This window comes from Sminthopsis crassicaudata, chromosome 4, assembly GCF_048593235.1.
Source record: "Sminthopsis crassicaudata isolate SCR6 chromosome 4, ASM4859323v1, whole genome shotgun sequence".
NCBI lineage: Eukaryota > Metazoa > Chordata > Mammalia > Dasyuromorphia > Dasyuridae > Sminthopsis > Sminthopsis crassicaudata.
The window spans coordinates 387,051,814-387,064,826 of record NC_133620.1 but is presented as its reverse complement, the minus strand read 5'-3'; the positions used below and the strand labels follow the sequence as shown (position 1 = coordinate 387,064,826).

The window sequence follows — 13,013 nt, the reverse complement described above, 5'->3', positions numbered from 1 at the left end:
TGGGGAAGATTATATTCTACATGAAAAAATAAATCAAAAATGCCCTACCAAATTTCTATTCAAGTTAAATCCTCAAGACACTTGATAAAATGAGTAAACAAGAAGTAAATATTCCAAATAGAGGTAAATTCAAATAATCTAGAGTTTTTGCCCTCACTCTGATCTCATCCATGCTCATTCACCTTAATTCTAAGTCCATTTCTCTTTCTTGTCTTGCCACTATCATTGCATCTTTCCTTTTCTACCTTTGATTTAGCCCTGTATTCATTGCTTTCCCTGTCTGGTTCTGTTCTATTCCATACCAGTTCTTTCGTTACCTATAAATCCCCAAACCATAAATTAGAATAGATGTACAGTTGTCATTACTCACATTTTTAGTTTATATGAGATCCACTTTTGTTATACCATCAAAATACTTGAACAGTTAAAAAATTAATTTTAAAGCCATATTGTATTAGTTTTATTAATAATTTTTCAAGAGCATGCATTTTTAAAAATTGTTATACTTGGAAGTTGGGAGGGATGTCAGTGCTTATCTTGTCCTGCCTAAATACAAAAGAATCCCCAGTGCAATATAGCTAACGAGTGGTTTTCTAACCTTTTCTTAAAGATTCCAGAGGACACCCCACCACTTCCCTAGGTAGTTCATTCCATTTTTGAATACCTCTAATTCTTTGAAAATTTTTCCTGTCAGTAAGACTAAATTTGCTTCTTTGCAACCTCCAAACAATACTTTTGGTTATTCCTGCTTGAGCCAAACAAAGTAAGTCTCGTCCCTCTTCTATTATGGATTCTAGGCCTTTCACAGTCCTAATTAACTTCATCTGGATATTCTTCAACTTTTGTTATCTTAAACTGTGGTATCCTGAACTAAACACAGTACTCCTGATAAAGTATGAAAAGACTAGAACAGTAGCATTTCTTTATTCCTAGAAATTATGCCACAATTAATGTAGTCTTAGACAAAGTTTCTTAAATTGTGGGTTTCAACTCCATATAGTGAATGTGGAGGTTGCAAAAAATCTGACAGAAGTAAAAGTATAAAATATTCCACCAGGATTTAAAGGCTTAATTTGTATACTAGTTTTTTTTATCTATATGCCCAAGGTTATGCTCAGGCAAAAAAGCATTTTAAGTGGAAAAAATTTAAGAAGCCCTGTCTAAGATTCCATTAATTTTTTTGTCTGATATATCTCACTGGTAAATCAGTCAATAATCATTTATTAAGTACTTGCTATGTGCCAGGTACTATTATAAGCTTTATGGGTACAAAAAGTGGCAAAAGATAATCCCTGTCCTCTAGAAGGGAGGCAAGAAGCAAATATAAATAGGATAAATAGGAAATAATTAAGAAAGGCAAAGCCCCAGAATTAACAGGGATTTGAAAAGGCTTCCTGTAGGAGTTGAGATTTTAATTGGAACTTAAAAGAAATCATGGAAGCCAATAATTGGAGATGAGGAGGAAAAGCATCCCAGGCTTGGGAGATGGCTAGATAAAATGCCTAGGGTTGAGAGAATGGGGTATCTTATTTATGGAGCAACAAGAAGGCTGGATAGAAGAGTATGTGGTGGAAAGTAAAATATAGGAAAACTGGAAAGGTAATAAGGAGCTACGCTTATGAAGATTATGAATGCCAGAGTATAGTATGGAGTATCACCTGAAGGTGATAAGGAATCACTGGGGTTTATTTGCAAAGGGGAAGAGGGGTTTAAGGAAAGGAAGGAGTGACATAATTAGGCCATAGGAAAAATCACTTTTTGTGGCTGAATGGAAGATGGATTAGAATCAATAGAAACTTACTGACTTACATTAACTGATGACTAGTAATTATACTGATTTATCTTAAATTTGAAGTCTACTACAAAATCCATATCTTTTTCAGAACAACTGCTATATACTATGCCTCATCATCTTATACTTGTGATGTTAATATTTTATTGTCCCCAATATAAAATTTCAAATTTTATACCTATTGAATTTCATCTTAGTAAGTTCTGCCCCATGTGGAGTAATTCAGTGTCTTTCTTATAAGCATCATTTTGAAATATTTTGTTGTTTTTATCCAAACTGTCACTAATTTTTCATTTTTAAATTTTTTAATCTATTTATATTTAATTTTAGTAGAGACAAAGTTATATTTTCTTCCATTTGTTTCTAACCTTTTTTTTCTGAATTAGGATTTTTAAAAATTCCTCTTCCTCTACAAAGAAATTATTTTGTCTCTTTTAATTTTTGCTCAATTTACTTTGACAACTCTTCTAGACAGGCTTTCTTTCCTGTTCCCAAATCTCTCCATCTGTCATCTCTCTCTCAAGTTTTGGATCTTTGATTAATTGATTAATTCTTTTTTTTCCCCTTTTATCTAGTTATCAAGTTCTTTCCCTTCTTTTTTTCCCCCTTCAGTTAAAAGTCAGGTAAAATTTTGGGTCCTTTTTGTGTCAAAGTAAGCATCCTACAAGTACCTCAGTTGCACAACTCCACAACACTACTTTATTTAGTAGTATGAACTCTGAGTAATCCAGAAAAGGTTAACTTAGATGCATGATAAACCAGGGAAGGACAGAACTTAGAAATGGAAAAATAACAGGATTTGTGCTCAGAATTCCCTGGATGACAAAGCACTTAATTACCAGCCTTTTTTTCTTCATCTCTAAAATGAAAACTTAGACCACATACACTCTAAGGTTCTAACCAGTTCTTAAATACTATAACTGTAATTGTAACATAATCATGCATGTAATATATTTTAGAAAGAATTCCATCTTGGTTTTTAAGTGTTTTGTTACTTAAAAGTAATAAACAGCAGATATCTAGAAAAATTCCTTTATTTATTTCGTACTTAAATTAATAATTTTATTCTGTAAAGGCAGCTGGGCAGATGAAGTGTTCTAGGTATAATCTAAAATGTTATTTCTTATTTGATCTTGTTAGGAAGCAGTCCTCCAAGCATTATTCCACAGCAGAATATAGTTCAAATGCTGCGCTCTAAAAGTGTACCAGCGTCACCTGCTTCTTCACCACTGGTGCATCAACGTAAGCTGTCAGGAAGTTTCGACAATTTACAAAATATTCCAGATAATGACATTTCTACTCAACCAGAGAAAGTTAACTCTGGGAGGAGTGCCGATATATTGAAAAAAGTCCATGAGGAGATATTCATCAGTAGTTGTGAATCAGCAAAAACTGTGTGTGAATCAGAAGAATCACCTTCCCCACAAATTTTTGTCAATGATGTTCCAAAACCAGAGTCAGAAGAATACCCATCGACTGTGTTGAACATCAAAGATACAATTGCAGATCTGAAGTTAGATGGTGATAGTCCTGGAGATGAGTTCTCCTTACGTCGTCCTGATAACCTAACGGTTCTTTCTTCATTTCAGAGAAGCCATAGTATTATTGCAAGTTTGGGGCTAGCTTTTCCTTCTCAGAATGGATCTTCAGCTGCTGCACGATGGCCAAGTCTTGCTGACAAGAACATTGTTCCTGAAGATTGGGAAAACTTTACTTTTACTCCAGGTTATGAACAAACTTATAAGCAAACTACAAGTACTGATAGGTATGCAAATAATAAATTTTTCTGTGAGAAAATTAACATTTCTTGAAATTAAATATGTCTTCTTATATTTAGGACACATTGTAGTAACAAAAAAAATTATCTTAATGATAAAGAATATTTATTTCTACTTAATCATTGGATTATTAGAAAATTCTTTAATTAGAGAAATATTTTTAAAATAGTTGTGTACACTTAAACAAATGGTATTTCTATTAAGTTAAGTTAGAAAACTTATAAATGTTAGAACTCTATTCAATATCATAGGAACACACTGATGTGTGATAAATATCTTTCTTACTATGTAGTTAATACTTTCTCTTTCTTATTTTTAGTTCAGCTGAGGACTGCCTGGTTCTTATATGCTGTGGGTTATATGACCTCTTACGTGGAGTTCTTCTGATACTACCTGATATCATGCTTGAACATGTGATGGACAAACTTATTCAAACCGACACACTTATAGTTCTTCTCAACCATCCATCACCTCTTATACAGCAAGGAGTTATTAAAGTAAGAACAAATGTTATATGTGACTTTTAATTTAGAAAATATCTGTAAATGAAATTGAACTTCAGATATGATTATAAAATAACTCTAAAGCTTAACTCGGGAGCAGTAATGAACTAACAAAAAAACATAGCCTTCTTTTACTGCATTTTCGTTCAATTCCATTTAGTTTTGAAATTCTAGGTCAATGAAATATTTTGACAACAAATTCATGGATCTAATTATTTTCAAATCATTTGCAGTAGATTGGGAAAAACAGGAATTTTGTATATAGAATTCTAAATTAATTTTGTCATTGAATGTTTCTCAGATACATTATAAAATGAATATATCTGTTTACTTTTCACAGAATCACAGATTTTCTACAGTTAGAAAAAACTTGAGGAACCATCTAGTCCTTCCAAAAAGAATCCCTACTATTAAAAACAACAGTCATCATCCATTCTTTGAAACTTGGTGTTTAAAAATAAAAAACAAATAAAACTTAATTTTTTCATATGTGGAATAAGATTTTGTGGCTCACTTCCAAAGTTTATTATATGATTTAAAGCAATTATCTGATTGTCTTCTTTAGAGATAAAAATGGATGTTCAGCTTTTAGCTTTGCCTAAAAGTTGTGATGAGGCAAAGATCATTTTCCCAGACAAAGGAAAAAGTGCTGGGGTTTTTTTTCTGAGATCTATGTAAATCTGTCATTAGAAATAAATTTTAATAATAGTTTAGTTTGATGACAGTGTTTTAGTGTTTCTCAGCTACATAACAAAATGAACAGAAAGATTTACCTTTCACAGAATCACAAACTTTATAGATCTGGAAAGAATCTCAGGAACCCTCTAGGTCCAAAAGGAATCCACATTATAAAAATGCTTGTCAAGGCATCATCCATTATTTGAAACATAGTGCTTAAAATTTTTTACATTTCTCAGTTTTTTTAGGATAGGACTTAGTGACTCACTTCCAAAAAGTTTCGTCATATTAAAGTAATTATTGATTATTTTCTTCTGTGATAAAAATTATAGATTCTATTTAATATTATATTATCCTTTGTTATTAACTCTGAATTCTAAAAATCATAGCAAATTTCTTTCTTACTATAATGATGATACTTTCTCTTTATTTAAGTTAATTTCTTTTTCTAATGAAGTTAATCAGAATGAACTGTAAGTATATTTTAAATGCAAATATAAGCAACTAAATTGTCATAATCATTTTTTTTTTTTGCTTAGCTTCTGGCTGCATATTTTAGTAGAGCATCTAAGGAGCAGAAAGATAAATTCTTAAAGAACCGTGGATTTGCCTTGCTAGCCAATCAGTTATATCTTCATCAGGGAACTCAGAAACTTTTGGAATGCTTCATGGAAATGTTCTTTGGCCATCCTATTATCCTTGATGATGAGTAAGTGTGCTTTTTTTTCCCCCTTGATGATCTCTTGCCTTTTAAATTTAACAAGAATTTAGGAAATAAGTTAGAAGGCAATCTTAAGATAAATTAATTAATTTTTGTAGGTATGATGTGCTTTAAGAGGTAGCATAATGAAATCACAAGAGAGCTGGAAGATTATCGATAACTGCAGAACAATTGGTGATCTCCATTAATAGAATCAATTCCCTTGCCAGTTCTCTACACCAAGAAATCACAGGTCCAGACTATCTTGCCAGAATCGCACTTTGATGTGTTTTAATGTATTGCTAATATAATTTCTGTTCATTTTATCTGTAAATCAAAGAGCATATATTGGCTAGCCACTAAACATTTATTAACCACGTACTGTGTATTTGCTATATATGTGTCAGGCAGTACTGAGAAAATACTGGACCTTGAGTCAGGAAGACTACATCCAAGTTCAAATCCAGCCTCAGACAGTACTTACTGTGGAGTAAGAAAGATTCCTCTTCCTGAATTCAAACCTGGCCTCAGACACTTACAGCTAGGATCCTAGACAAATCACTTCACCCTGTTTGCCTCAGTTTCCTCATCTGGAAAATGAGCTGGAAAAGGAAATGGCAAACCCCTAAAGTATCTATGCCAAAAAACTCCTAAATGGAGTCAAAAAATTGGCCACAACTGAAAAAAAAGTAAACAACAAAAATAATAGTACCAGCCTCCCAGCGTTCTTGTAAGGCTCAAATGAGATAATAATTTTAAAGAGCTTAGCAGAGTTCCTGGAACATAGTAAGTGCTATGTACAAATTAAACATGATTGTTGTGTCTCTCAGTGCTGCTTCTTTAACATTATATATAAAGTTGTCTTAGGTATTACTGACATAGACCCTTTAAAAAGATATAATAGAGGAAATGTCAAATGTGTTACAGATATTTTTCACACTTTATACCGTATTCCTAACTAAGTGATGTTCATCATGTATTTTTTTTAAATAGACTTGATCTTGAAGAAGTGAAAAACATGGAACTTTTTCAGAAATGGTGTATCATTCCAGTCCTTGGACTTATAGAGACTTCTCTCTGTGACAACACACTCTTACACAACTCTCTTTTTCTTCTTCTTCAAATTTTAAATTCTTGTTCTAAGGTGACAGATATGTTGCTGGATAATGGCCTCTTATATGTATTATGTAATACCATTGCTGCCTTAAATGGACTAGAAACAAAGTAAGTATTGAATTAATATATTTTAAGTTGTACTTTTAATAAATTGGAAAGAGGAAAATTGAATTTGTAGTTGGTCCTAGAAGTATTAGGGAACCACTGCAGTTTTTTGGACAGAAAAGTGACATGCTTAGTCCTGTTCTTTAGGAGAATCTCTTTAGATACTTATGTGGAGAAGGTGGTAGAAAAGTGATACTGAAGATAGAATAATTAGGAAGATATTTAAGTAATACCAGTGAGAGTTGATAAAGTCCTTAACTAGGGTGATGTGAGTGAGTACAGTCAAGGGGATTGATATATAAGAGATTTTGAAAAGGATAAATCAGCCAAACTGAGCAACTTTGTAACAAGACTGCATTGGAAGCATGGGATGATGGGGTTGAAGATTCAGGATAATATTGGATGATAGGGAGGACAATGATAACTTTAGTAGAAATATTACAGTTCAGAAGAGGGATAAATTTCAAGGTTTCTTAAAAGATATAAATATAGAGAAAACTTTGATCTCCTAATTTTAAATATCAGATAAGGTTTAAGGTAGGAAAATGTATGTTCATTAAAAGTACTTGCCAGTGTCAGGGAGAATGTGCAATACAAAATCCAGATGGAGTAGAAATTCCCTATAGATGATCAGTTCCTCCAGATAATTGCTATTTGTAAATGACATTTTGTTTTATTAAGTGCTAGAACGTTGAAAAACCTCCTAAACCACACAACATACTACATGTCCCAACAACTACATGGGGACAAAACTAAGTGGGTGAAAAGTGCCTATTATGATATGCAGCTATATAAACAGTCCATAGAGCTGGTTCATCAATATGTGTATCTTGAAAAACCAGTAAATAGCCAGTAAAGTAGTCTCAAAATTAAGTAGAATGAAGACCATAGCTTCTTAGAGCTGTCAGGGATCTTTGTTATGGATGAAGAACTAAAAAACAGATGAATGAACTGTATTTTTGGGAAATTAATAACCCCAAGCTTCTTCCTGAAACAAAGGCCCATCTTTTTAACATCAATATTCTTGCAGTGAAATCTCAGTCTTTGAAAAATTAATGTTGTGGATCACTCAAAGGACAGTGGAGACATGCATGTGGGAGTGAGTAGGATGTAACATGTTACCAAAGAAGAATGGCATAAAAGATAATATTCAAGATGTGCAACTAGAAAAAATAATAATCCAGGAATATAAGTCCTGGGGATAACTAATAAATAGGTTATGGTCTCCTGTGGTATTTATATAATTGCAAGAAATCTAAAAGAGTATTACTAGCTTATTGGACACCATGTAAGATTTATGGGAATGCACAATGCAGTATTGCCTAGATTGAGAAGGCATGAATAAGAGTTTTCTACAATATTAGACTGCATAACTAATATTACTAAGTGATGTGAGATTACAGATCCAATCAAAATATTGAGAAACCGTAGTACGTTGAAAGAAAGATCACCAAAATGGCAAGGGCCCTTGCACCTGTTATACGAAGATAACTGAGAATGTAGGTCATCTCACTCAAATAAGAAAAAAGGCTAATAAGGAGGATAATCATTACCTTCTAAATTTTAAGTATTCTAATATAATTCACAACTCAGATCTTTGTGTTAAAGCTTATCTCACTTTTCTCACAACATCCTTCAAGCCATGTGTAATATTCAAGCCAAGAATTATCTTCACCTTTTAAACGAAGAACCTGGGGCTCAGAAGGATCAATGGCTCACCACACAATTCTCATGTCTTGAAGGATTAAAATCCATGTTTCTTGACTTGAGGTTCAACATTCTTTACATGATTCCATGTTCCCTGTCAAGATAGAATTGAAATTGGACCTTGTCTGCTTGGTCTCAGATGATGTGAATGAATGTAAGGGGAGATGGATTTCAGCTCAGCACAAGAAAGAAATTATGAAGAACTGGCTAAAAAAAGGGATTGGCTGCCCTGCGGCACCACAGATTTCAGATTCAAAATTGGATTTTGAGAGATCTTAGAGATCATTACCTGACCCCTTCATTTTATAGATAAGGAAACCAAAGCTCTGAGGAATTATCATTTGTCAAGTGTGTCACAGGTGAGAGAACTGGGATAATGGCCAAGGACTTATCTAACTACATCCAGTGCTCTAGCTATGCCTTCACAGCTGAATGAAGCAAGTTCCTATATGAGAAAGGATCCAATATAAGTAAGGAAATGAAAAAGAAAAAGAGAGAGCAAAGCTGATGGAAAAATTAGAAGATCCTCTTGGACATTTCAGAGAGGTGAAGTCTTGTACCCACATTCACCTAGTTAGGTTGTGATAACCTGGGTCAGTTAGGTTGTGATAACCTGGGTCTTAGAGATCAAATCTCTCTGGAAAGAATATTTCAATTTAAAACTTTGTCTTGGATCTTGTTATACTTTTGATGCATCTAACTAACTCATCCCAGTTTACATTTTGTACAGTATTTTAAGGCATACAAAGCATTTTAAAATCACAATACTTTTAATAGCCTAATATATTTTTGAGAGGCAGATTGGCAGAGTAGACATCGAACTAGCCCTTCTCAAGAAAACTTGAGCTTTGCTTTTGCCTCTGTAGCTGTGGGAGCATGGGTGAATCTGTTAGTGTCCTCAGACAATTCTCCAAGGCATTCAAGAGAAGGTCCTAATGCATATTGGTGGAAAGAGATCTAGGTAGCTGTGGAAATCACAGGTCACACACATAGACATAGATATTTTAGTAAATAAAATTCCATATTACCCAATTTCAAAAATTTTATCCATATTCTTAAGGTAAACAATGGAGAAAAGCCATATAGACTCTGCAGGCAACCTAGGAACTCACTGTTTTTTTGTTTATTTGTTTGTTTTACTTTTATTGAATTAACAAAGGAATGGTAGAATTGGGGAAGAATTATTAGAATGCCAGAGAATAAGGTTTATTTATGATACCTTTGGGGAACTTAATGTTATCTTTTTTTTTTTTTTTTTTGGTAAATTATGCTAAGTAGAAGTCCATAATAAGTCCTAAGAAGAAGAGTACTATAATAATTAACTCCAAACATTTACTACTTCTTTTCCTTGCTTTTTTACTTTTGATTAAAACATAATGGAGGAAAAATGAGGTAGACTAAAGAATAAAACTGGAACTACTGTGTGGCATAATAGATAGAGTGCCAGGCCTGGGGTCAAGAAGATTCCTCTTCCTGAGTTCAAATCTGGCTCCATAACATTTACTAGCTGTGATCCTGGGAAACTCAGTTAATTCTTTTTACTTCAGTTTCCTCATTGGTAAAATGAGCTGAAGAAGGAAATGACAAACAATGGCAGTGTCTTTGCTGAGAAACTCTAAATTGGATCAGAAAAAGCCAAACACAACTAAAACAATTGAACAGCAACAACAAATATATATATATATATATATATATATATATATATATATATATATATGTGTGTGTATATATATGTGTGTATATATATATATATATATATATATATATATTTTTTTTTTTTTTTTTTTTTTTTTTTGGACAATGATTGTCTGAGGAAAACTGAGCTGGGCTAAATGTTGTGGGAAAGGCTGAGGAGAGTGGATCACTTGGGTTGGGGCTTCCGATTTACAGCATTAAAGCCAACCACGTTTCCACCCTAAGTCTGAATGAGAGAGGGGATAGGAAGTGGGGGAACTTGATCTTATAGTTGAGATAGCTTGTTATCATTGATAATAGGAATTCTTTCTAAAAATGTTCTGACACTTCTTTCTGTTGGGGTTTTTGTTTTTTAGCATTCCTTTGAATGACTACAAATTACTTGTTTGTGAAATACAACAACTTCTTGTAGCTGTTACAATTCATGCTTGCAGTTCTTCAGGTTCACAGTACTTTAGGGTTATTGAAGATCTTATTATACTGCTTGGATATGTTCAAAGCAGCAAAAACAAACGGACACGAAGTAAGAATTAAATTTTACAAGAGTTATTCAGCATAAATGTTGAAAATGATATTTCATTTTGTAATCTTTTAAATTTCTTTTTGGAGATAAGTTTACTTAATAAGATTAATTTCATAGTTACATTAATTAGTTTTGAAATGGGTTTTTTTCAGGCAAAAATAAGAGTACTAGTGACAAGTTAATGTGAGAGATGTTAATATGTCAATGAGAATAAAACTATCAATTTCCCTCATAAATGTGAAATTTAAATTCTTAGGTTTACTGCAGAAGATTTGATGCTCTTTCATTTTCTTTTGATGCCTTTTTTGGGGGGAAGAGAATGAGAGGTGAAAACAACAGATCTGTAATTCTATTTCCTTATAACATGAAAAAACAATTTATTCATTTAAAATAATTTCTTTAATTATAAAATGCCCTTTATTATCACATTTACATAAAGAAAGCACTTTATTGCAGTGAATAATTTTTCTTATCACAGCTTATTTTTTGAAATTTGGCATTAGTCCAAAAGTTATATTCAACAGAAATTCTTTGTTCACTAATATTAAAAAAATATTTTTTACTTTAAATCTCACATTTTAATTTTGAAATTTATATATACTAAAATCTGAGTGGCACTTTCTTATGTTGCCTAGAAATAAAATGATTCAGTAAGAATAAATTATTAATTATATAGCTTAAATATTTCACAGAAAGAACAATTCTTATTTAGTATTGTTTGTTTTTCTCAGATATGGCTATTGCTCTACAATTCAGAGTTCTTCAGGCAGCTATTGAATTTATAAGAACGACTGCAAACCAAGATACTCAAAACCTGACAAATTCATTCCAATTTCCTTCTGTTTCTCATCATGCAATATTTCAAAAGAGAAAAAGTATTGCTGGTGAGTAATGAAATAAAAATTTTCTAAACATTTTAAATGGAAAAGATAGTTCTATTTCCCCCTATGATGATGCCATTTATAACTTTTTCCAGATTTGTTGATTAAGGAAGTAGATGGTTAATAAAATATTTTTAGAAATTTAAACTCTAAATTTTAAGAATACGTCTTCCCCCTTCCCCCCCCCCCCCCCAGGCTGGGGTTAAGTGATTTGCCCAGGATCACACAATTAGGAGTGTTAAGTGTCTGAGACCAGATTTTGAACTCGGGTCCTCCTGAATTCAAGGCTGGTGCTCTATCCACTGCGGGTCCTCCTGAATTCAAGGCTGGTGCTCTATCCACTGCGCCACCTAGCTGCCCCCGAATACATCTTTTTCTCAATGTTAGTTATTTTGCTTCTTTTTAACATTGCAGGTTTCAGTATCAAATCATAGTTATAATATAAGTAATTTCTGAATATGTTACACATTAGTAAATATTGCTAGATTTCCCTGACATAAAATTCTAAAGCTGAATTGACGTTATCTTTAGTCAAGATAACGATAAAATTATAAATGTAGCTCCAAATACAGACTCCACAAGCTTAATTGATATATAATTTTTTTTATTAAAGCTTTTTATTTTTCAAAAAATTTGCCTAGACCAGTGGTCCTCAAACTTTTTAAATAGGGGGCCAGTTCACTGTCCCTCAGACTGTTGGAGGGCCGGACTATAGTAAAAACAAAAACTCACACTCTTGTCTCCGCCCCTCAGCCATTTGCCATAACCTGATGGGCCGCATAAATGTCCTCAGTCGGTTCCATCTGGCCCGCAGGCCGTAGTTTGAGAACCCCTGGACTAGACAATTCTTCAACATTAACCCTTGCAAAACCTTGTATTCCAATTTCCCCATCCTCCCCTCACGCTTTTCCCTAGATGGCAAGTTGTCTAATAAATGTTAAACATGATAGAAATATATGTTAAATCCAATATATGCATATATATTTATACAATTATCATGACACACAAGAAAAGTCAAATAAAACCAGTAAAAAAAAAAGAGAGAGAGAGAGAGAAGCAAAATAAAATGCAAGCAAACAATTACAAATAGAGTGAGGATGTTATGTTTTGAACCACACTCAGTCTTCTCTTTAGGTGTAGATGGCTCTCTTCATCACAAGACCATTGGAACTGCATTGAGTCATCTCATTGTTGAAGAGAGCCATGTCCATCAGAATTGATCGTCATATAGTCGTCTTTCCTTGTACAATGATCTCCTGGTTCTTCTCACTTCACTTAGTATCAGTTCATGTAAGTCTCCCCAGTCCTCTCTGAAATCATCCTGCTGGTAGTTTCTTATAGAACAATAATATTCCATAACATTCATATACCACAATTTATTCAGCCATTCTCCAATTGATGGGCATCCACTCAGTTTCCACTTTCTTGCCACTATGAAAAGGGCTGCCGCAAACATTTTGGGACATGTGGGTCCCTTTTCCTCCTTTAAGATCTCTTTAGGATATAATCCCAGTAGAAACATTGCTGGGTTAAAG

General features: G+C 33.1%; 1 protein-coding gene across 4 annotated transcripts in view; it reads left to right on the top strand.

Moving 5' to 3' along the window:
- LYST (lysosomal trafficking regulator) overlaps positions 1-13,013 on the top strand; it is a 190,755-nt gene that overhangs the window by 96,860 nt on the left and 80,882 nt on the right. For all 4 annotated transcript variants that reach the window (XR_012481323.1, XM_074262462.1, XM_074262463.1 and 1 more), the window contains exons 23-28: positions 2,933-3,557; positions 3,890-4,067; positions 5,291-5,460; positions 6,445-6,675; positions 10,431-10,597; positions 11,329-11,481. Coding sequence is in view for 3 of the 4 variants with exons in the window: in XM_074262462.1 (XP_074118563.1) it covers positions 2,933-3,557; positions 3,890-4,067; positions 5,291-5,460; positions 6,445-6,675; positions 10,431-10,597; positions 11,329-11,481 (1,524 nt within the window). In the remaining variant the exon portion in view is untranslated. The remainder of the gene's footprint in view (positions 1-2,932; positions 3,558-3,889; positions 4,068-5,290; positions 5,461-6,444; positions 6,676-10,430; positions 10,598-11,328; positions 11,482-13,013) is intronic.